General features: G+C 40.8%; 1 protein-coding gene across 1 annotated transcript in view; it reads left to right on the top strand.

The window, feature by feature from the left end:
• The window catches only part of col24a1 (collagen type XXIV alpha 1 chain), a 115770-nt gene that overhangs the window by 69641 nt on the left and 21300 nt on the right, over positions 1-24829 (top strand). Inside the window, exons 25-43 of the mRNA XM_030050414.1 lie at positions 3738-3791; positions 5221-5274; positions 7982-8035; positions 8616-8669; positions 11589-11642; positions 11943-11987; positions 13268-13312; positions 15553-15606; positions 16471-16524; positions 16623-16676; positions 16969-17022; positions 18737-18790; positions 19200-19307; positions 20150-20203; positions 20994-21101; positions 22191-22244; positions 23137-23190; positions 23492-23548; positions 24430-24483. Of these exons, the coding sequence (XP_029906274.1) occupies positions 3738-3791; positions 5221-5274; positions 7982-8035; positions 8616-8669; positions 11589-11642; positions 11943-11987; positions 13268-13312; positions 15553-15606; positions 16471-16524; positions 16623-16676; positions 16969-17022; positions 18737-18790; positions 19200-19307; positions 20150-20203; positions 20994-21101; positions 22191-22244; positions 23137-23190; positions 23492-23548; positions 24430-24483 (1119 nt within the window). The remainder of the gene's footprint in view (positions 1-3737; positions 3792-5220; positions 5275-7981; positions 8036-8615; positions 8670-11588; positions 11643-11942; positions 11988-13267; positions 13313-15552; positions 15607-16470; positions 16525-16622; positions 16677-16968; positions 17023-18736; positions 18791-19199; positions 19308-20149; positions 20204-20993; positions 21102-22190; positions 22245-23136; positions 23191-23491; positions 23549-24429; positions 24484-24829) is intronic.

Genomic DNA, 24829 nt, shown 5'->3' with positions numbered 1-24829 from the left:
GTTGGACTGTGTTGCTGCCCTGCACATATGAGAGGGATTAAGCACTTACAGACTGGAGGGTCCTTTGAAGCCAAAGAGGAGCCGCAGGGCTATGCAGAAAAAAAAATCCCCCCAAAACATATGGAGGCTCTAATGAATGCCATTACATCACTTTCCAAATAAATTAGATGTGTAAGGCCTGAGAAAGACTGCTGTTGACTAGTTCAGGTTAACCCAGGGTCGATGCAAGGAGGCCTCAGCCACCTCACTAGGTGCCCCTGTATCACCATGAGGCCTTCCAATACAAGTCAGCTCCCATAAACTGGTTAAAGTCAGATTTTACTGGAGCCTTATATGGCACGCTGTGGTTTATCCAAATTGGACTTACTGCTGAGTTTTCCATTTTGAGTGACCCTTCAATTCACAGCTGTTTACAAAAATGGACCAAGCCTTAATTGCTTAAGGCAACAACAGGTGTGGTTAAAAATACGGGTCATATGGCAGCCTCTGTGTGCTTTACTTTTCATGTCAGTGTGAGTGTGTGTGAGGCAGAACCTTTATTCTGTCAACAGTATGTGACTCAGAATGTATTTCTTTCCCAACTGTTAGGTTAATGGTTATATCAGTCCTTTTATAACCCAGGCTGTGACATGAGTCTGAACCCCTGAGAAACCAGATCATGGTCAGAACACTAAAAGCTCCCATGTCAGAGGAGGCCCTGTCATGTGGAAAGCCCCTTGAACCTTTTTCCTACTGTTAAAGGCTACAGGATACCACATTGTCCCACTTTATGCCCCAATTAAGGGATTTGAGGTAGATTTGGAGACGAGTTCCCATGCCTGCAAGCTGCATCCCTTCAAAGACTCTCTGCTACTAATCCCTTGCTCAGCTGCTTTGCTTGCATTCAACAGGATAATAACCTAGGTGATGATACGTAATAGGCAACATTTTAAGGCCTTTGGACCTTAGCTGGGATTGGGATTGGCAAATGGAACAAAATTTCACTATGTATACCAGCCTTGTAGCCATGTTTTTATCTTTTGCTTTCTTTCTCTCCCCCTCTTCTTTTTTGCTCATCTTCCCTTTTCTCTGTTATAGGCTTTAGACTTTAAGACATAATGCAGTGATAAAAAGTCTGGATGGAGTAACATAAAAAGAAGAAAGAGTTTTTCATCACTTGTGACTCCAGGAAGAGTAGCAGTCTTGAGAATCTCCAACTATGAACCACGGTATCTGAGTAGATCTTTCTGCAAGAAAGAAATACAGCAATGCAAATTGACCTTTACGTCCATAGACAGCCTCAGCCTGACCACACTGGCTTCTGTGGTTGGCCAGAGGTGGAACCATGGTCTTAAGTATGGCAGTCAGATGAATTATTGCGATAACACTGGCATTCAGTTTTCCTAGGCTGTCCTGGTAGCCCAGTGACTCTGTGTGCATACTTTGTATTTATAATGTTGTGGGTTCGAGTCTGGCTCATGGCCTTAATTGCATGTCATCACTTCTGTTCTTCCTATCTAATCGGCTGTTCTTCAAATGTTTTTGGCTAAAAGAAAAACCCTCTCTCTCTCTCTCTCTCTCTCTCTCACTCTCTTTCTCTCTCTATCCCCCCTCTCTGTCTTTTTTTTTTTTTTTTTTTTAAATAAACAAACCCAGTAATGGGGTGATAAAAAGTGCAGTTGTCCTACACTGGCTGGATATTTACCCGGCCACCCATAAGTCTTACTATTGGTCTGGAGGCACCAGATTCCCCAGTGGAGAGGCTGGCACTGATCCAAACCACAGCCCCTCTCCTAGACGGCTAATCTGGAAGTGGTTAAGCTCCTCTGATAACGCATATTTACATTAGCCACTGATTCTCCATAAGCAGTCCTGTGCCTTAAGTGATGTGGATCTGTTTTTGGACCATCCTTCCACAAAAAAGTTAGCTATTAAAAATTAGCATGACCCTAACAATTCCCAATCTTTCCTGTTGTTGCCAGGAAATACATATAATTCTTGCCAATAACAAGACATTTGGAAAATGGCGAGACAACATGATTTAGTTCCAAGAATTAAAAGAATCACAGGGGGCTTAAAAATGTTCTGCGTCCCTCACTTATAAAATACTGTAACCTTTTTACGTACACAGCTTTGCTTGAACACTCAGAGCTGATGTTGCGTAGCTCCTGCCGTTTATAAGAATTGTGAGACTTTTCATGCTCTATCTGGAAAACTATATTTATTACAGTCGATGGTGATACTTCAGTAGAAACTGTTTTAAGAAGGCTGAAGTGAGTATGTAGACAACTAAGTGTGCCTTTGTTTAGATGTAACAAAAATTTAAATTGAGTTATGCTGTCATCAAGGTCAATATTGATACCGGAAATTAATAATAATACTACAGTATAATAATACTACAGTTTTTCTAGAAAGAAATCACTAAATATAGACATGTGATTACTGAAATGCAATGTTAGATTAACAGATCAATATCCATGATATTGTCATAGAATCCAGATGAAGTTGGCTTTATTGCATTTGAAATTAGCCAAGGATTCACATGGCTCTCACAAAGGAATATCTTCCTAGCTCTAGGACTGAATACAACTGCATACATGACTATAAACAATTAATTTCAAGCAGAGAAGAATCGCTGATAGCATAATTGAGAACAATTACCTATGCATAAGCTACTTTTGCTTGGTTTCTTGGTCGCATTTTCGTGAAATTTTGAACAGCAGCAGCTCCCGTCTTCCTTCCTGCTGAACATTAGTCATGCTTTAAAGTCCCTCCTACCAACATGCATGCACATGCACTCAACTTGGATGCTCATAACTGTGACAGAGACACATTCAAAATGATCAGTAGAAACATAACAGAGGTTTTACTTGTCCAGCATAAATGCTGCTCGCTGAGCATCACTTCCGAAGCACCTCATGTCTCATAGTTCTCCCCATTGCTGAAACACACCTCTAATGTTAGTTATGTTTTAGGACTTGCATTATCTAATTCCATTTTTGTCTAGTTTTTGTTCCTCTTTGTTCTTAGTTCTTGTTTTGTCTGGTTGTTTAAGCCATCTTTGACCATGAAGGAACAGGAAATTTGTAACTGTTGGATGTTTTTTTTTTTTTTTTTTTTTTTTTTTCTGCCATTATACTATAAACTATAAGAGCACAGACATTGGAGGATGTCTGTCCTGCATGCGCACCTGCTTGCACATGACATCACTGATACCAATGATTGATTGTCTGATTTATGATGAGTTGATTTTTGCAAAACAGAATACCACCCCAAAGCAACCAGAGAGTCCGGATTTTTTTTTTTCATAGTATACACATATACTCTTTGGGCAAAATTGATTCGTAGGCAACTGGACTTGTATTTGTCTTAGGAACTGATGAAGCCCCTTGGATAAGAGGCGAAACGTCTTCCTAAGACAAATACAAGTCCAGTTGCCCACGAATCAATTTTGCCCAAAGAGAACGATGACCTGGATAAATGAGAATATCCATAGACAGTATACACATATAATAAATACATGTTGGTATATCATGGGAATGAAATGATAAAACTGTTTAAAGAGAAACTTGCCCTCAGCAGCTATATTTATTTTTCACAAAATATTTAATTAAAATCATTAATGGATTATATTTCTAATATATCATTCTCTTACAGTCTCCATTACTTTGTGATGAAATACTTGATATACTTGCTCCTATCCTCTCCCCTGTCCCTTTCTCCTCTCCTCTCTTCTCCTCTCCTCTCCTCTCCTACAGGGTCCAGTAGGCCTGATTGGGATAGCAGGAGTGATAGGAGTTCCCGGTGAGAAGGTAAGGAGTTGTGTTGTTTCCCTTCCATTAGGCTGTCAGTCTGTGTCAGCTTGGGGCCCGTCAGTGGGAGACCCCTGTAATTAGGCGTGTGTTAAACAGTCATGGCCAGAGGCCCCAGAGAACCCAGAACACACGCCTAGACACACACTCAACGCTCTCACATCCACATCAATAACAATATTGTCAAACTCACGAGGCTATTACTGTCTCATATCCCTCCACCACTTTTCTGTAGCAAGCAATTTTAAGGTAAGTAAATGGAAAGATTGCAGTTTAGCTGACAACTGCCCCCTTTGGACAAACTGGCCACTCTTTATAGTTGAAGTAGAGATATTTTTTACTTTTGCATCGATTGCTGCCCGATGAAGGCATATGCTGAAACACAAATAGATGTGCAAGTTTGCAAGAAGTTCTATCAGTCCTAGAACCTTGGTATTTGTATTAAAATAGCACTGGAATTACCTCATTTATGATGTTTCTTAATATATATACTGCTGATACACAATATTTATACTAAATCAAATGCACATCAGTTCACAAACACAAATGAAAAGGGAATGCATCTCAGAGGCATGAGTCATTTGAGTTGCTCATGATGTAACCTAAAGAAGCCTTGGGGTTTTTCCCCATTTTCAGCCCCCGTAGCCCCTCACAGCCAAAATGTTAGCGGTGTTCCTGTCAGTTGACTGAAATGATTTTACTGGCCGTTTGGGTGTTGATTATTGACAGGTCCTTCAAAGAGACACCCCTTTTTGCCCTGCCCTGCCCCCTTTCCCTCCTTCTAGTTCAACCTATTCCCCTTTCCTTTCTATGTTGAAGCCCCTTGTGTGTCAGGACATGTTCTTGTGATGGTAAGCTGTCTGTCAGACCTCTTGCAGCTCCTCCCCCTCCTACAGAAAAAATCCACCTCCTGGTTCAATCTGTCAGCACCAGTCGTACCTTGACAGCCTACAAATTCCTTTCACATTATATATATTTAATCCAATGGCACCCTCTGATTTAGACTCTTTTTTTTCCGATACAGAGCCTTAAAACTATTCTGTTCACTGCAGGTTAGACAAACTACATGGAACAGAAGGGTACTTGTACAGTCATGAACAGTTGAAGGGGGATTAAAACGTCACTGACACAAACGGTTAAAGGGGTTAGAGAGGAGTCTAAGGCAGCTGTACTGCTCACCCAGGGTGACCTTTGGTTTTAACACACCACACAGTGCCACTGACTGGGTTTTAAAGTACCTGTTCGCATTAAAATTTGCTCAACCAGCTGTCACTCTAACCTGTACAGAGCTGCTCTCCAGTTTCACGGCTGTTTTTAAAAGAACCATTTGTGGAGTTTTGTTGGAGTTTGATGTATCAAAGTTCCAGGTCATAGTTTAATGACCTCTCTCTCTTTTTCTCTCTTTCACTCTTACTGTTTGGTTTCCCAGGGTGACCGAGGCCCAGCAGGTCCATTGGGTCCCCCTGGGGAGAAGGGGCCAAGGGTATGTATAACTGTTCAGGACACACAGTAGGGCTCTGCTTTTCGTCTGAGAGTTGGTAGGCCTTAGAGCCATATATCTACACTTTTCTAGAGTTTTTCCCCTGAAATCATTAATGCCACATTAGTCTGCTCATGTTTTGGTGCACTGTTGAGTAGGCTAATGTATCAGGATGACAAATATAAAAACACAGCCACTAAACAGTTTAGGCTGACTTTCTTCAGCAACACACTGAGTTCCTGGAAATTAATGCAGACTCACTAGAGGCCAGAAAAGTTCCAGACTGCTCAGTGTCGCAACTTTTCTAGATACAAGACTGTGATTGATACTGCAAAATTCTCACCAGATCTTCCAAGATAACTTGGTTATCTCTCTGAAATGTTGAGAATTACCATCAAAATCCAACATTTTTTGTCAGTGACTCACACAGAGCAACATGTTTCATCTGTCTGGTTGAGCAAATCTAGTGAGTAGACTGGATATCCCACTGAAAACCCTTTAAATGGAGGTAGATGACTTCCATGTGTGTGAACACAGAACAGCAAATCATCCTGGGTCATAATATCTCTGTAAATGAAGTGGTAAGAGAGCATGTCGTAATATTTCTCAACAACGGCCTGTCTTTAGTGTTAGTGCGCTTCAGTGATGCCTTCAAATGACCTGTGAGCTACAAAGTCTCTTTGCTGGCCCCAAATTCTTAGTCAGGTCTCTATTACTAGCAAGAGGCCTCGTGACAGATTTGTCAGTCTATACCCCAAAAGTTTGATGGAATGAAGAAGCACTAGCACTGTGTATTCTGCAACCGGTCTGGCCAGGTGTAGCAGTACTGGTCTTTGGCTGCTGCTGTGTGAAATTTGATAGAGAGGCTGGCTTGTACCCCTTGCTGTCCCAGTGTCTGTGATTCACGGTGACAGTGAGGGCTCTGGTAGCACAAGGTTTCACTTTATGTTTTGCAGGTTACCAACCACCGCTTTCTCCTCTGGTTTGACTGTTTGCTTCAGTGATGAAACAAGCAAAGAACATTTACCCAATCTCAAAGCTGCTTTAAAACAGTCAAATTAAAACTTGACGGAAATTGTTCAGCATCTAGTTCAGTATGATTACAACAATACAGTTTGGTCACATGAGGAATTAAATAAGCATTGACATTATTGTGCGTAAACTGATATCAAGAAACTACTGACTGCTGAACTCACTGTATTATGTTAAACTATTCCTCAAATCCCTGCATGCTGGCTTAATAAAAGTTTATATGCTTGTATGTTCATAGTAGCTTTATTTGGTAACATCAGACTACTTAGTATCTTGTAAAATCCATTGTGCATCAAAATAATTTTGGCAGTGGTGTGGTCCCCTAGAGAAAAAGTGCAGCGGTCTAGCAAAGCTGCTGCTTTTTACTGTACTGCTGTGCATGTCCAGCAAGGGAAGCTGGCCTGCATCCCTCGCTGGCCCAGGGCCTTGGATTAACTCCATGTCTGTGGCTTTGGGCCCCAGTCCTGACCTAGCTGGCTGGCAGACCGACTAGCAGGCTGACTGATTAGCTGGCTGGATGATTGGATGCCTAATTAGGTGTCTGGCTTGCTGGTTAGCTGGCTGAATAGCAGGCTGACAGAATCATTGCAATTTGCCCACTTTGTGAGGGTGTGTGCGAGCACTGTGACTTATTTAACGGGTGATTGTGAGTTGTTTGAACTGGTTTGTCTTGTAGTGTATCTACTTAAAAGAGAAGGACTTCAGTGTGAAGAACTGGCGGGGGTTTAGCACAGATTACAGGTTTCAAATGAATTTCTTATGAAGTTGTTTTTGCTTAAATATTTTTCACAGACACTGGAATTGTTTCAAAAAAGTTTTCTTGCAACTGCATCAGCCACTTTGTCTTATTTTTGCTGCCTCTGTCATTGTGTTTGTGTTAGCCAGAAGCTTATTACACTGAGATAATGATATGTGAATGGTGCTGTGATGAGAAATTCACCCTTGATGAATTAGAAATACTGTTACACTGCAAAAATGCAAAATCTTACCAAGATTATTTGTCTTATTTCAAGTCAAAAATGTCTTATTACTTGTCAAAATATCTCATTACACTTAAAATAAGACATGATCACCTCAGAAGTGAATTGTTTTTAGACAAATATCTCTTGTTTCAAGTGAAAATTTGCTTGAAACAAGTGAAAATTTGCTTGTTTCATTAGCAAAATTTGTTTCTTGTTTCTAGCTAATTTTCACTTATTTCAAGTGAATTTTCACTTTTTCCACTGGCAAATTTTGCCAATGAAACAAGCAAATTTTCACTTGTGAAAATTGTCTAAAAACAATTTGCTTCTGAGGTGATATTTTGACTAGAAATAAGACGTTTTTGACTTGACATAAGACAAATAATCTTGGTAAGATTTTGCGTTTTTGCAGTGTATCTTTTTCCCTCAAGGCATATGGAGCACAATGTAACTTCACTTATTGGGAAATAAAAGAGAACAGCTTTAACAGGTTTAGTTATTGTAGAAATTCCATCTTTTACTGTATAATCTTGCATTACAAGAGGTGTTTGGAAAATCCTGGAGCGCTAATGCAGGGCAGGTGTTGGACATGGGTATTTATGTAATGGTTACTGCCATGACTAGAGGTGCAGCTGTAAGACAAAGCAACTGTTCGAATTGAAATGGTGAAATGTTGTGCCGTCTAATTTTCTTATCTTGTCTGTTTTTGGTACAAGGGTTATCCAGGCTTGCCAGGAAATGCTGGGGATATTGGCATACAAGGCGCACCTGTAAGTGTCATATTGAATGTCTTAACGTCATTAGCCTTCTCCACACCAACTCTCCCCCCAAATGCCTTTGCAGCTGGGTTTACATGTGTTTTCTGTTCCCTGTGCATTTGGGATAGAAGCACATAAACTTAAGAACTAAATGGAATGAGAGGATTGGATGCATTGACTCTAGTCTTTCCTTCTTAGTGTCTTGGCTAGGTATCATAAACACTTTAATTGAATGATTAAAGTTTCCTCTTAAATCAAGGTAGAAGACCCTGCTCTCAGTTTTTACTGCTGCGAACAGTTAGATTTTAGGGGGCAATTTGGTGTATCAATTTGCCCGTTTCCCATGTTATACTGTAGTCTAGACTACTATGTCTTAACAGGGTGATTGTACATCAGTTCCTGCAGTTCCTTTGTAGTGATCCATTAAGTTAATTTGGTTAGTCTTGGTGTGATTTGAAAGATGTATAGAATAATGCGTAGAGACGTGATTCTTTTCCCTCATTTAGTCTGTATAAATCTGTGAAAATTGAAACTTCCTATCTCATTCTCTCTTTTTTCTCTGTCTGTCTGTCTCTCTCTCTCTCTGACCCAGGGTCCACAGGGACAGAGGGGTAGTCCAGGAATTGCCGGCCCAAAGGGCAGAAGGGTAAGAACTCTCTTTTCTGTCATGGCTCCCTGGCATGTGATGTCTGTAAGCTGAGATGGACTACAGCATCCTAACTAACCATTAAGGCCTGACTCACCAGACCTTTGTTGCTCTGCCTCATATCACCGCTCCCCACACACACAGGTTAAAGAAGTTTAAAGACATGTGTTTTTCCTTCCACTTGGCTCCATGATCTGTGCCAAGATGCATATTCGACTGTTTCATGAGCCCTGTAAAGTGAATCCCACATTTCAGAATTTTATGGCATTTTCAAGCTTGTGAGACACCGTGTGGCAGAGAAGAGAACAACACCTTCAGATGCTGAGGCAGCTTCTGCAAGAACATTAAGGCAGATTTGTCACATCTGTGGCATTTATGCATGCAAGATTCACAACACAATATAAAAATCTTCTCAGAAAACAGCAGATGTAGCATGCTTATTATACAATTTAACACAGTGGTAAACTGAAATAGAATTTTAAGCTCTTTGCAGAATTGGAAGACTTGGAATGTCTTATGTGTTACATCTCCTAGAAACTATAATATAACTCAGTGCTTTTAGGATTAGGGTTAGCTGCTTAACAAAAGGAAGAATTCAAATGCTGTTTTTTAAATTTTTAATTGTCAATAATTAAATAACAGTTATCCAGTGGTGTCTCTATTGTACTGCTATATTTCACCAAGCACAATAATTCTTGCACCATAGCTAAATCAAATGGTTAAACAAGCAGTTATTTTTGGTGAGCACATTAAAATTTAGACTAATCATTATGTGGACACAGGTGTGCATTTATTGGATATTTTACAACAGCTTTGACCAGGACTCTGTTTCATTAAAGTCAATTTATGGCCAACGATTTGTTTTTCCCTGACAGACAGCCAGGTCTAGCTGGTCATTATACGTTACATTAAAGAGGTTGTAATTAATTGGTTAGGTACTCATTTCCCCCTCATGAATCTTTTTACTTTTTCACAAAGTGATGGATTGTGTCCTCTTAACTACTCCTGGCTTGAATCAGCACTTTCTACAGGAGCCTCCTTCCACCTCTCTTGTTTCATTGTGGCTTGGCTGTGTAATCAGATCAGTTATTACTCCTGTGCCAGGCTGCCAAGCAGTGCCAAGGCTAGAGCTCTCCAAACGAACATATGTCTATCTTAGTAGATGCAAGAAAGTGGGGTAGAAACAAGCCATAGAGTGCTCAGACATGTTACACATGGCTTCACTGCAATGCACTACCTCTCTCACTTAATCACTCATCCCTCACTTGTTTCCCTTCATTCTCTCATCACTTATTTTTCTCCTGTTGAACATGTAGCGTTGCCAGGCAAAACACATGGCAGCACTTAGCATGCCACTGCTTGTGTTGTTTACTGTAATCTATACATGTGTCAGTTTGTGGGTTGCATTTCCTGTCTTTCTGAGGCAGTCCATAGTTATATCCAAATCTCTTCTTTAAGAAAGCATATGTGATCCATCTGCATTCTTAAGGCATATACCTCACTGTGGACCAGTGACATTTCTAAAAGCTCACCATTTGAAGCTAAATAACAATTTCCCATATTCACTGTTGTTTTTGGAAGAGCAGTTGGTTATAAACATGCATGCTTTCTCAGCACTTTGGTTTGTCCATAGGGTTAGGATTATTTGGATTAACACTCCCCAGTGTAAGGAATGGGAACAAAGTGAAACTCCTTCACTGTGCCAGTCCTGAGGACAGTCTCTGAGTACTTGTTATTTTAACCCTACGTATCGCTCACTCTTATCACGTAACCCTTGGGGTTATAAAAGCGAATGTGTCCTGGGGCTAAAATATGTGCTGCACACCTGCCCCAGTTGGCACACACCTGCGCTAGTTCCGAAAGATGAGTGCGGTGCACATTCATTGCACACATTGTCGTGGGAAAATGGGAAGTACATTCTCTGAATTTTTATGTCTTTCACCTCTCCTATCTGGCCATCTCTGATTACTCATACCTGAGTGCTTGAAGAAGCCTTGTATGATGATCACTTGTAGTGAAATAGAGGTACATTGCACTTGCTTCAGAAAGGCCTTCTTTGCTTCTTGCATAATAATTTGAATTGTGATTTGTTGGTAAGTGGTTGTTTATTACATTGACCAACCTCTTACACTAAAAGCTCTATGTCTCACATTATTTATTTTTAATGCATCACATACATGTTAGGCAAATTTATCTAAGTGGACAGTACATGTTGATGAAGCTAGTAAATTTATCACAACATGGCCATAGTTTGGATTAATTTCATGACTATTTTGGGCAAACTAATTGAGTGGAACAGACTTAAAAACTGAGAATGATGTTCCAGCAGATTCCAAAATCAGCAAAAATAATTGTTCCAGTGAATGCTGAACTATGAAGTGAAACTACAGGAAGGAACAGGGAGAATGATAAAGCTGGGGCAGAATGCCTGGGAGCTTGGAGGGAGCAGAGGGAGGGAAGTCTAATTGAAAGCCAGAAGCTCAGAGAAAACAGTCTGGCAGCAGATAGAGGGGCCTTCAGAGGTAAAGAGGAGAGGGTGGGGGGGGGGGGGGGGGGGGGGGGGGGGGGGTGAGAGATAGGCTGAGAGGAGAGGGGACACTGAAAGAGAGGGAGGGGGCTGCCTCTGTATTTACAGATCCTAATCCATCTTTCTACCTGTGTGGTGGAGGGAAACCCCAGGGATTTTTATGGGGGTGGCAGCCTGTGACATCAGGCAGAAGAAACACCTAAGGAGATAAAGAAGCTGATAACCCTGCTGGTGGTTTTATTACAACATCACTATCATATGTGTGTCTGAATACCTGCTTATGTTAAATTTACCTCATTCGTCTTTGGAGACACAGATTTTTTTTTTGTTTGTTTGTTTATCTTACAAAGATTATATCAATTGCAATGTGTGTCTCACCTTCTGTCACACAGGGTCCCCAGGGTCCAGATGGCCCACTGGGAGAACTAGGCACTGAGGGCGCCAAGGTAAACATATGCACACACACACACACACACACACACACACACCCTGTGTAAAAAGCTTTCACTGGGTTTACAATGCTGCTATCCCACCAGTAGGTGGGATAGATCCTCAATGTGCATGTGGAGTGGAAGAAACTATGGCACTTTCAGGTGAAAATTTTCCATCCTACTTTATAACAAGGGAATCATTACAATTATTACATCACATTCAGAACATTGCATTTGCTGTGCAATTAATTGCAGCACTTTCTGGGAAAGAGTTTTCTGTTTCCTTGCAAAAATGTGTAATGTTTTTCTTTACAGGGTGAAAGGGGTGACATCGGAAAAAAAGGCGAACCAGGATTCATAGTGAGCAATATTTTCATAAAGCTTTTTTTTTTTTTTTTTTTTTTTTTTTTTTTTAGATTATCAAAATGCTATTTCTGCTGTATCAGAAAGTATTACTGTAGGTGGTACACTGTACAGAAAAAAAGACAAGAAAGGAGGGAGAGCAGGAGATAATGGATGATAAACAACAATGTTTGTGAGCCCCAGTTGAAGTTACAATGTCAGTGTCCAAAGTTAAAATGTCCAAAGTGCTTGCTTGGTGTCTTCATGTGCTGAAGGGTTAATAATGTAAATTGTTTGTGAACGCTTTAGGCCGTCAGGAGATGACAGGGCAGTTTTATCTGTTCCTCTATTTCCCAAAGCCTAGACCGGTCATTGGCTATAAAAACAGAAGGCATCATTGTGCAGTGCCCTAGTCATCACATACCAAAACACACACACACACACACACACATACACACACATAATTGTACACATTACCATAACATCTAATGGCAGCCTCAGGCCTCTGTAAATGCAGGTTTAAAGTGTTGTTAAGATCTGTGAAGGAGCATGGTGGGCCTTTAATCCGTTTTTATTTGCAGTGTGCCTTTGTCTTGAGGGCTTTGTATCAAACTTAATTACTGTAAACTAATACAAGCTTTTAGTGATGGAACCTGAACTACGTCAATAAAGTCATAGCAATATAAAGTTAACACTCCACTGTACTTTAACTGGCACTAATGTGTAGCTCTGTATCAGGGATGAAAACAAAATCCAGCTCTAGGTCGTCACCATTTAGAATGTGTTGTTTTGGATAAATGGATCATTGCAGACAACCTGCATCACCCCATATATACTCTGTTGCTTTACTGAAGGTACCATTATGTCTACAGTTATCAAATACAGCTGAAATGCCAAAAAAAAAAAAAAAAAATAATAATAAAATAAAAAATAAGGTGCTCTTTTACCTGTATTATGGGTGTCATATTGCTATTGTCTCCATTAGCCACGAAGGCTACAAATGCACACAGGTGAGAAATTAAAGGAAAAAACAACATAAAATTTCTTTGTAAGGTGTTTGGCTACCATGAGCCACCAGAACAGCTTGGGTGTACCATGGCATAGATTCTATAAGTCTGAGGATTTCTACTGGAGGGATGGAGTAATAATGTGTCTAATCATAAAGCCAATAGGCATAAAATCAGCAATTATCAGTTCCATTCCAGATTGAAATGTCCAAATATTCAGTGTTGTTTTAATGAGCGGTGCTGATCGAAACTGGATATCTGTCATTCACAACTTGACTTTTCTTGGTGCAGGGCAAGGCTGGCAGTCCAGGAGAGAGAGGCCCTCCTGGGAAACCTGTGAGTATTTACTTTGTAATGTATTTTTTTTTACTCTGCATTACCCTTTGAAAGCTTTAATTATCTTGTTTGGGTGATGGGAGTGAATGTTGTGGCAAGGAATATCACTATGGCTACAACAGACAACACAATAAAATGCTCAGACTTGTAAATTATTTCCACATCTGCTTTTCACCTGTAATGTAAACTGCTTATTACATGAAGGTTTTTGAACCAATAAAGTTGCCCAAGAGGAAGTTGCAGTAGTTAAAAGCAAAGACCTTTATTAACGCTCCTTTTGAAACTTGAGAAATCCCTGTTGGAAATTTTGGTTATTTCAGCAGCAAAGTCATTTCATCTGTAACAAATAGGATATAGATGAAACTAATACAGTTGCACCTGACTACACTGACTAGACTGTTTTGATGCCATGAAAAAAAGACATTTTTGGGGCAATTCAAGTGGTTATTGTCTCCACAGTGTGTATGTTATAGTAAGCATGTCTCATCCATTTACCCCTGAGTCACAAAAGAGGATCATCCCCACTCAGTGTTGGATTCATTCTCACATCTTTGGCTTGTCTCACATTCCACTGACAAATGAGCTGCTTTCCACTCTCTCTAATCATGAATTTGGCGTAATATTTGACAGGTTAGCCTGGTTTGTAATTACTCTTAACTGAGGCACAAACCCACACATGGACACATGCAGGTGTGTCTTCACTTTCAAATATACACATATACAATCACATATATACATGCTCAAACACACCTTGGGCACACAAACATACTCACAGTCCAGGGCTATCAGCGGCATGTCCTGCTAAGTCTCTGAGTGGTCTTTTGCCTAGGTTGAGGTCACAGCACACTTAACACACAGGTCATGGTGTCAGAGGAGAGCAACTGTTTTCAAGTTCTAAGAGTGATTTGCTTTGACCTACTGTCTCTGGTAGAAGTCCTTTCAAGATGTAATTTACATTCTAGATGTGACGTTTTACTAATGATGCTGTGCAGGAGGAATGAATATGCCTCCTTAGTTCTTACGCTCTATGACAAACTGGACCGCTGTGATGAACTTATCTGCTGAAAATGTTGTAGTGAATGCCCTGCTGCAGTGGGGAGCAGCATTTTCCTTTACAGCCTCTGGACTCATAGCGCCATCTTGTGACTGGTTTGGAAAAAAAAAAAAAAAAAAAAAAAAACTTCATTCAAAGCAGCTGTCATGACTTATGACCTACTCTGTCCCTGTTCAATATCATTAAAACTATTCACAAGTGATTAAGTGATTCAAGTCTTGATGGATTCATGAGTACACAAATGATGTCGGTCCTTTCTTGATTGTATTATTATGAGATGTCATTATTAACCATTATTGGTTTCTCTGGTTGATATAGTTACTGTATTGACTAGAAACACTGACTTAAATTTTTTCTCTAAAGTGTAAGTTTAAATTAATCTCAGCTCCGTCACATGTGGGCTATGACATCATTTAGTTAATTTCCTTTTCTGTTTTTCCCACAATGTTATTAACACAGCCTTACTCCTCTATGCCTGCATACAATCAAACTTTAGGTAAGCGTAAGCGGAAAAATCTTTACGCCTTAGCTGCCAAATTACAAATAACCCACAATCAAAATTGCTGTGCAAATGGTTGTTTGTCTGACTTTCATTTTTCTTTATTCTGTGTTGTAAGTTGTGTTGTAGTGTTTTACAGTAGTGGTTGTAGATTAATTTCTTCTGCACCTGATACTTGATGTCGCTGGAATTTGCTTCTGTCTCATCCACTTGTAGCACATTAATTATCACACTTGGCTCTACCAGCTGTTTCTTTACCCTCCAGATCTGTTTCCTCTGAATTGCCTTGCTTTAGCTGACAGAAGCACCGGGAAAATAAGAAAAATTGCCATGCAAACGTAATGTCTTATTATGTAAATATTAGAGTAGTCGCTGTCTCTAGCAAAAATTGCCTTGTCTAAACTTGGCAGCACAATTCTTGGGCTGTATCCAAGAGATCTGATATTACAGGAAAGCCGATCCCCTGGGCTACATCAAAGCCTTTCTGCACTGAATCTGCAGGCTGTATCATAAGATTACACTCACTCATCATCTAACTTGTTTTTGTGGTTAAATCAGTAATGATGATGATAATAATGATGAGATGAGAACCTTTGCCAAGACTAACTTTTTGCAGTGCTTTCCTTTCGCAGTAACAAATTAATGAACCAAGCTAACCTGAACTCACGGTGATGTGTGTGTTTTCAGGGTAAACCGGGTAATCCAGGAAGCACTGGTGAGAGGGGACCCGAGGGTGAACCAGTAAGTACACCGACTCCCAACTGTTTGTGATGACACTGTTGTTTCAGGAAACGCTGACAGACAACACATTGTGAACACCACCCCGTCTGGAACCTATAATGACTGCGGGGGATCACACACATAGCTGAATTAGTGCTTGCAAAGATGAGCCTCACAGACAGATCATTAATCAGGGTTCATGCTGGGTCTCATGCCTTTGAGGAAGACACTGTTGGGGTTGGAATTGTTTTTTATCTTCCACTCGAAACGATTCACAAGCGCCGATGTTACACGTCACCAGTAAATCAGCTGTTTGAAAGATTTTGGAGGGAAGGGGGGAGAACAGGGTTATTGATGTGAATGACTCATTTTCCAGACGTTGATGCAAACAAGAGCTTTCTTTGTGTCTCGCCTTTCTCTTTATCCATCTATTTTCCTGTTAGATTTGTCTTTTTTCTTTTCTCCCTCTGTCCTTCTCTTTCTTTCACGCATCCACATCTTAAAACTCCATGCCTCATGGCTCCCCACATGGATTGGCCTTCAAGTTCACAATTTTCCTGGAAAATCATGAACTCCTCAGGAACATCAAGAATGACAGATAATCGGATGCAAATATTTATTTGGTTAAGAGAATTCAATAAGGCCAGAAGCAAGGTTCATATTATGGCTGTCATCTTGTTTTTGTCTGATCTTTAACATGAGTCCTGGCTTTTATGCCTCACAGTTGTGTTCATTTCTAGATATTTACACTTTGCTATACTGTGTTTTTATAAGAGGCTAGAGTTATGCATCATGTCTGTGTTGGCATTCCTTCACATGGTGTAAATGAAATTTTCAAAAATGATTGTTCTCCCAATGACCTTTCAATGGTTGTTAATCTTACAGGGACCCAAAGGACCTCCTGGAGAAGCAGGACCTGATGGAGAGCAAGGACATGAGGTATTTTACCTGTTCTATTCAATTGTGGTGATGACCTTACATATTAATGTATATTAAGGACTGGTTCACCCCTGTTCCTCTGTTTCTGTTCTTCTCAGGGTGCACCTGGTGCAGAGGGAGAAGTTGGTGCCATTGGAGAGCCGGGGTTAAAGGTCAGTGGTGCTCCTCCATCTCTACTGCCATCACAGTTGTCCTCTCCCTTCACCTCAGAAAACATCGGCCTTTTGCATCTTCCTCCAGCACCATCCTCCTTTAGTGTGAAACCTGTGAACTTGCTCAGTAAATTTGTACTTAGACATGACTTCAGCCTGGGGTGAGAAAACAACTGATTGTCAATGTCTGGCACAGCCCCCGGTTCAACCACTGATGGAATGTGTGTGTGAGAGAGAATGTATGTGCTCTGACCTCCTGAGCAGCCTTGTGTTGTTCTGTATGCCCCTGCAGGGTGATGTCGGGCCTCCAGGAGCAGAAGGCGAGCAGGGACAGCTGGGAATGAGAGTGAGTGGCTCCAAACAACACGCTAATCCCTTTCTTGCTTGTGTTTGGGCGAGTCCAAGCCAGCCGTATATTTACTGTCCTCTCATTTTAACGAGAATATGTGACCCCACTTGTCTGGAGAAGAGCGATGGAATTGTTTTTGTCTGATGGACTATATCAATAACCTTCAGTGCTGCTTGGGCCTTGAGTCTTTCTGTGCCGCACACAGCAATATAACAGATAGAGTGAGCATTCCTATTCGGATTCTTTGACAAACTAGTTCAAACAAAACAACTTCAGGACATCTCTCACCCTCTCATGTTAATGTAGTAACTTGTATGGAGGAGAACACGTTTAAAGAGATTAATAAATTCAAATACATCACAAAAATGTGACGGAACTTGTCATGGGACCAAAAAATGAATCACTATGTTAGCTGCATTTATTCTACTTTAGTGAGCACAAATGAGATGGCTTGCACATCATAATTTCACAAGCGCTCCTTCTAAATAATTTTATGTTCTTTGTAATGACAACATTTTTAAATTGTTTACATTCTAGTAAGCCAATGCTGTTGCTAGAAAGATTTGAGAAATAAACATAATTCTGCACAGTTAGACTTTGTTGTCACCAAGCTTTTATTTATCACATGGTATTGTGGTTGTGTTGAATTGTGAACCCCATATGGCAGATCGAATTGTACTGTGAGAAAAGAATATAGTCTCATCCCTAGAGATTAGAGGATTTCTTGGGACGTGTCCCTTTACGCCCTTCTTTTCCCTATAATTCTTTGGTCTTGTCTGACTCTTAGGAAAGCCCAGAGATGTTGCATGGACAAAAAGACCTCTGTGCATCTGGGCTCACACATGATATTACTAACAGTCTGGCCACTTCTCTGTACATTCTCCTCAACACAGATGTTTCAAGGACAGGCACTTTTTCAGCTTATTAGTCTTTGAAAACGTGATATTGGTGGGTATTGTTCAGTTAATCCCATCAGTATCCATTTAGCAAAGGAAAACACAACACTTCAAGGCTCTTCTGTTCTGTGGCACACATGTTTCGGGTTATATGGCCCATGGCTTTGAGTTAACAAATAAATCATCTCCACACACTATACATGTTAAACCAAATTTATGCTGATGGGAACCACACAATTAAATTATGGAGGTAATCACCATCCCTGAGTGGACATTTGGCCACTTCAGTCAGGGCAGTAGACTCACTCCCTGTCTCATCTTCGAATGCCCCCTTTTCCACAATCAGTGCTATTTGCCATTTAGCAGCATTCTCCTCTACTTCAAACAAGCTATTATCTTAAAGAAGTAAAAATGATGATCAATTACTGTAGTTCTGACCTTTACATTCTTTTAGTAATCTGTGATCTAGGAAATAAAGCATAATCTACTGATATAAGTCATTCTGGATGAGATACTGCATGCCTAAAATATAAATTAAAAATGTTTGGGACACACTGGTTCTAATGCCGAAAAATCTATCATTTCTCCTCATTTAATTTTTGTGTTTGTGAGTTTCTGTTGGACCAAGAAAATTCATTCAAAATGCATTGTAAAATGACAAAATCACCAAAGTCTCAACAAGAAGATAAATGAGCAAATCTTCAACTACAGAATACCTGACACTCTGTCATGGCAGAGCAGTATTAGGGTTGTGATGATTATATTGCTATACCAAGAGCAGAGAGGTTTTGTCTCACATGCTTTTGTGTTTGTAGGGTCCTCCTGGTCCCCCTGGTGAAGACGGCCCTCAAGGGAAGGATGGACCCAAGGTAAACCCTTGAAGGTCTTTTTGTGTTTTGTTCAGCATAACCCATATCACAACAGTAGTTATAAGCTCTTATGGCCTTTGTTTGGATAATGCACTTGTCTACTCATCCATGGACACTGGATGGTCAAGGGTTAATTTTAATGGTACAGCTACTGTGCTCAAATGAAAGCCTATGTGATGTTATGTCTACCACCTTATATGAGCCATAGGTAGTCTGGCCTGATGACCTCTCTTTATTTGCAATATGAAACCTATCATGACCTGAACTCTCTCACCCTGTCTGTGTTTTTCTTTGACTATCTCTCTCTCTCTCTCTCTCTCTCTCTCTCTCTCTCTCTCTCTCTCTCTCCCCCCCCCCCCCCCCCCCCCCCCCCCCCCCCTCACACTCACTCTCTCCCTCTTTCTCCCAGGGTGAACCTGGTGATCGTGGGCCCATGGGAGAGCCTGGGGACAGAGGGTCAGAAGGAGACCCTGGATTCCCAGGACCACCTGGTGAGCCAGGGAAGCAGGGTTTTCGTGTAAGTTTATTTTATTTATTTGTTTTTTTGCTTGTTTGTGTGTTTGTTTTTAAACCTTTTCTAAACCAGACACACCAGCTCAGTTCAATAATCTCCATTGAACAGAGGGCAGTGAAAACAAATTGTTGCTTATATTGACAGTCTGGTGGGCACAGATGAGATATCTTTCTAAACAACTTAAGTAGACAGTAAAGTTAGGTAGAGGGTCAGGAGAGTTCAGCTCATTGCAGAACTGGCTTGACAGGTTTCTTTCAGTGGCTATTTATGGGAGAGCCGTCAAGGTATTGATAAATCACCAGGCTGCTTTTCTCTGACACACCGGGAAATTCATCACACCTTGAAAATTTTAAATAGCTGCCTGCAACTGAACAGATAAAGCTGAAACTGTTTTTTAGGGAGATAATGCCCATGTGTCCCAGTAGGGGTCAGTCTTCTCTTCAGCAAAGTCTTGTGGCCATTTTGGCACGCAGCACAGAGAAAAATTAGATAAACTTTATGAATGACATTGTGGAATAGGAGCAACACAGAGCTGATACAGTTACCAATTGGTATCATCTGAAAAATGCAGTATCAGGACCCTCAGGGTGGTGATCAAAGCATTCTTAAGCAGATGTAAATTGACAACACAATGAACAACAGGAAACAAAAACACACTTCAGTCTGATTAAGTATTTCCTGGCAGCAAGATGTTGTTAATTAAAAAGCAAAGATGAGATAAATTGCACTTGGTTGATCTTTATAGTTCCACAGAAAGTTCTCCTTTGTGTTGTGTGTCACTGCCTTCATTGATAAAAAATGTGTTCATTGTGTGTGGTCATCATATAATGAGTCTTATGTTACAGGGGCCAGAGGGAAAACCGGGGCTGCCAGGGAACCGAGGACGCCACGGCAAGAAGGTAAGAGCTTTGTTCGCCAGCATTTGGCATTGTCTGAAACAATATGTTTTTCTGCAGTAAAACAACAGGAAGAAGAAGGACACAATCCAAGGCCCTTCAGCATTCATGTGGTTCCAGATGACCACTAAGTCATCTCTTTTCATTTGTCTGATCCATTTTCCAGGTCAACTGTTATAACGCTGACCAAGTTTGGCGGAAGTTTGGAAGAGATAAACAAGCCTCTTGAACCAGCACTTTAGAAAGCTTGCTCACTTTGTGGCTGTCCTGCTAAGCCTCTCTTCTTTTCCTTTCATGTCTGAATATAAACACTTCAGCTGGTCAAGCCCAGTGATGGTCCACTGATGGCCAAATGTCTACAAACACTGTTGTGACCTTATTCAGTTTATGCACATCTCCAGCAGCCTGTTAACACCGAGTTTACTGCTATATTATTTCAGTAAATATTTTCCTTCCTCTAACCTCTTTTTTTTTTTTTATTATCAAGAACAACATTTCCCCTGTGATTTGTGTGTGTGTGTGTGTGTGTGTGTGTGTGTGTGTGTGTGTGTGTGAAGATTTGCAAAATACTCTTTTTGTTTGCTCCCCTTTAAGGAGAGTTCAGAGGTCATGGCCAGCTCAAGATCAGCAGCCCTGGAGCTGGAAGGCATTCAGGATACCTCAACAGCATGGATGATTGCTATCATGGAGGCTTGAACCCAGACAGTCTGCTTGAAAGATGGGCTCCTCCCCGCAGATTTGCTCTCACTATTGCTATTTTTTGACCTGACCCTGACCCTCTGTCTCCTTCCAGGGAGAAAGAGGCCCTCCAGGTCTCGCTGGTGAGATTGGATCAGCAGGAGACATTGGCCAGCCAGGCGAGCCGGGATTGAAAGGTGCCAGGGGAACCAGAGGCCCACCAGTCAGTCCCCACTCCTCCTTTTTTCACCTCACTCAGATCTCTTACAGAAATTATATAATGATATGATACATGATAACTGATATAATGGGAGAAAAGTTTCTATCAGTATTCAAAAGCAACCATCTGCTTGGGAGTAAAAACCATTGTTTCAGTTCTATCAATTCAGTATTTACTATTAGCAGCATTTTCCCATGTTCTGAAAAGGTGAATTATTGGCATCCAGTAGGCTGTCACACATGATGTATCTGTCATATAGGCTGTGCTTGGAGGATATGCCCTATGCTGTGATAGAGAATATTGCATTATCACTCAGAAATCCCATTGTATATACAGGAGGCAATTCTTTAGTTGATTTGATTCTCATGGAGCATAATTAATAGAGTGTAGGTGCAATGTACGTGCATCTTAAATCATATTAAGACATCTCAGTCCTGTCAAATTGCTAATAATGAACCTGAAGTCATACAATATTGTATCAAGTTTGCCTGTTGCTACAGTTTGGCATGTGCTCTTTGAGCTTTATAATTGGTGAGTCTTATTGAAAACCTCAAAATTGTTTTGTCTTCTATACAAATGTCCTGTTTGGGAGTTCATGCACTGTACATTACCATGCCTTATTTATTTGTTTGTTTTTTTAAATCTGCTGTAATAAGCCATGGATGGATTACCGTCTTAGTGTTATTCAGAGGTAATTTGTTAATTAATCTCTACAATCACAGAATTATTTGTAAAAACTAATCTCCCTCTCTTGTAAATTACAACTTGCAGGTTTCTAATCAGGTGATGTTAGGGCAAACCTAATCAGATTTTGGCATGAGTAATAAAGTCTAACTTCAGAGCTTCAAATGACCTTTTTTTCTAGATCTGAAAAAGAAAGAAAAAAGACATGCCTGCAAGAAGATAAATCTTTTTGCAGCAGAGGTGCTCAGCTATCGTGTTTTGATAGCTTGGAAGAAAAAAATGTATACATCATTAAAATGACATGTTTAGATATATTTAATTTAGGTAATTTTATTTGAATCAGAGTACAATACCAACACAAATAGCTGATTCACAGTATATTGTGTATGTTTTCTACATCACCTCCAGGGTCAGCCTGGTGTTATGGGGCCTGAGGGACAACCAGGACTGATGGGATACACAGTGAGTTCATCCTACCTGTAATTTTATGACAGCCTGTGTACACAAGAGTTCACACATATGCATGTGCACAAACGTACATAATATGGGTTGTTTCCAAACAGAACATGTTTTCTCAGCAGAGTCATCTCCAGAGGTTTTGTCTTCTGATTTGCCCTTACAGTACACATACCACTGTAATAAACTCCTCAGAAGTTACATGCATTAAGTACTCAAAAAATGCCAGCAACCTTACTTCGTTTCAAGCTATTAGACATTTGATCTTGAAAAATCAACTGATATTTCACTCAGAACTGCATTTCCTTTTAGTCTTGCTAAGCTGATCCACCTGCCCTTCCTCATTCTGAACATTTTTGCATTGGCTTTGAACCTTGACTCAGAGGGAATTAGTGTGTGATCTTACCCTTTAATAAGCCAGGTTTTCCTGCTACCTGGATAGTCTCTTTAATCAGAACATAAAACTAAATTTTACATGGCCTATCAGTGCTGCTAAGCAAACCTGGCCAGAGAAGAGAGGAGAAAATAATCAGAGGGTGGACATTGTCTCTGGGCAGATCCTCAGTCAGGTCAACTCCAGCATCACTGTGTTAAAGTTACATAACATGAGCAGGGCACCTCAAGTTCACTTTGTCCCTTTTTGTGAATGTGTGTGTATGAACATTCTTAAACTGGCTCACACTCCACCCAGGTTGTTGAGTGATTTCTCAGGCTGTGCCAAATCCAAGTGATGAATTGTATGAGCTCTTCCCTTGCAAGGAGGTGTGTTTATATTAAATGCTTTTGATTAATTCGATGCTGGCAACCTTTACAGTAGAGGTTGTGGCCCCCAGAGGAACATGCACTTGCCAGTATAATGGTTTAGTTCAGTAAAATAATCAAAGTCCTCTTTTTTTAGGGTCACCCTGGCAAGCCAGGGCCCATTGGACCACCAGGGCCTAAAGGTGAAAAGGTAATATGAGCTCTGGAATGTGTTTGGCCTCCTGCATACACTACCATGTTTTTTCAGTCCTCTCAAAATATACATCAGTTGGTGTTTGAGCAGCGCTTATTTCAATATCTGGATTTCTGCTAATGCTTAAATTTACTGAAAAAGCATATTCTTGATTAATATCACAGGTTACAAAATTATATGTGTGTGTGTGTGTGTGTGTGTGTGTGTGTGCGTGCGTGCGTGCGTGCGTGCGTGCGTGCGTGCGTGCGTGCGTGCGTGCGTGCGTGTGTGTGTGTTTCTGTGTGTTTCTGTGTTCCAGGGTTACCCAGGAGAGGACAATAAGACCCCAGGACCAGCCGGGCCCTTAGGTGAACCAGTAGGTCTTGCTTTCCTTCAGACTCTCCCTCCTGCTCCCCTACACTCTCCTGTCTGTTTGATTCAGGCCTGCGAACCCTGGCATTATGGCCTGGACAAAACAGTGCAACTTTCATTGCAACCTGCACTGTGGAAGCCTATGTAACTTTAGCATACAGTATGCATCCTGAATCGCTGTGATGATGGAATACATTTTTATGGTTACATTTTTCTAGCCAGATCACAACTCACATGTGTACATGGCCTCATTGTGAATTTATACACAGTATTACTGCATTTGACAGGGGGCAAGAGGGCTGGTTAGTGCAGTTAGTCACCTCAAGTTACCTCGAGGATTCTGTCTATTCCTTTTTTGGCCAAGAAAACAAAGGCCTTAGACTAATATTAAAAGAGGATCAGGGTATATCAAAGAGTCTTAGCAGCGTGGGAAAGCTTACAGTTATACTGTCCTGACTCTTATGCATTTTGGAGACATTTCCCAGCACTGGATTGGTATACTGAGTGCACTGTGCATAGCATCAACAGTCGAGGGTCCTGGACTTCCACACTGGTATAGATAGCAACCTACAGTACAAGAGAGAGTAGTATTGGATTATCAAGTTGGCACAGTGTTGGAGCACATAGCATGAGCAATACAATGGTACTCTCTGTCTCGTTGCAACCCTGGAAAAGCTTGGAAATTGGGGTCAAGGTGGAATTACATCTTTCTATTAGACTCATAGGTCACCTCTGTAGGAGTTGTTTCACATTTGCTGCCATGTGAAGTGAACTCTGTTTTAAAGTGGCTGCCCAGCTCATCACATACTTTGTGGATGTATGTGTGGCCATCTGTGTATGTTTATGTGCTTGTTTGTGTGTGTGTGTGTGTGTGTGTCTGCACAGGGTCCTCCAGGCGAGCGAGGAGAGCGTGGAGAGCCTGGTGATGAGGGATATCAGGTAGACAAAACCACTAATCCAACATCAAACATATCACACAGTCACTCCTCATTGTACTTGTCTGCTTTGTTGTTTCCGACATTTTTCCGCTCTTTTAGTGTTCTATTGAAATGTTGCTCAGCTGAGATAAGAGGAGACCACACATGTAGTAGAGGAGGGAGGCAGCACACAGGATTACCAAATTCCCAGTAATAAGGCTCAGGGGAAATTTGTTGTTTTGTCGTTGCATGTCTTGAAGACACTTGATGCTTAAATATCCAAAAGTACACACACACACACATGCATACTCACACACACACACACACACACACACATGCATACTCACACACACACACACACACACACA

This window comes from Myripristis murdjan, chromosome 4, assembly GCF_902150065.1.
Source record: "Myripristis murdjan chromosome 4, fMyrMur1.1, whole genome shotgun sequence".
Classification (NCBI taxonomy): Eukaryota; Metazoa; Chordata; class Actinopteri; order Holocentriformes; family Holocentridae; genus Myripristis; species Myripristis murdjan.
This window is presented reverse-complemented; position numbering and strand designations above follow the sequence as displayed.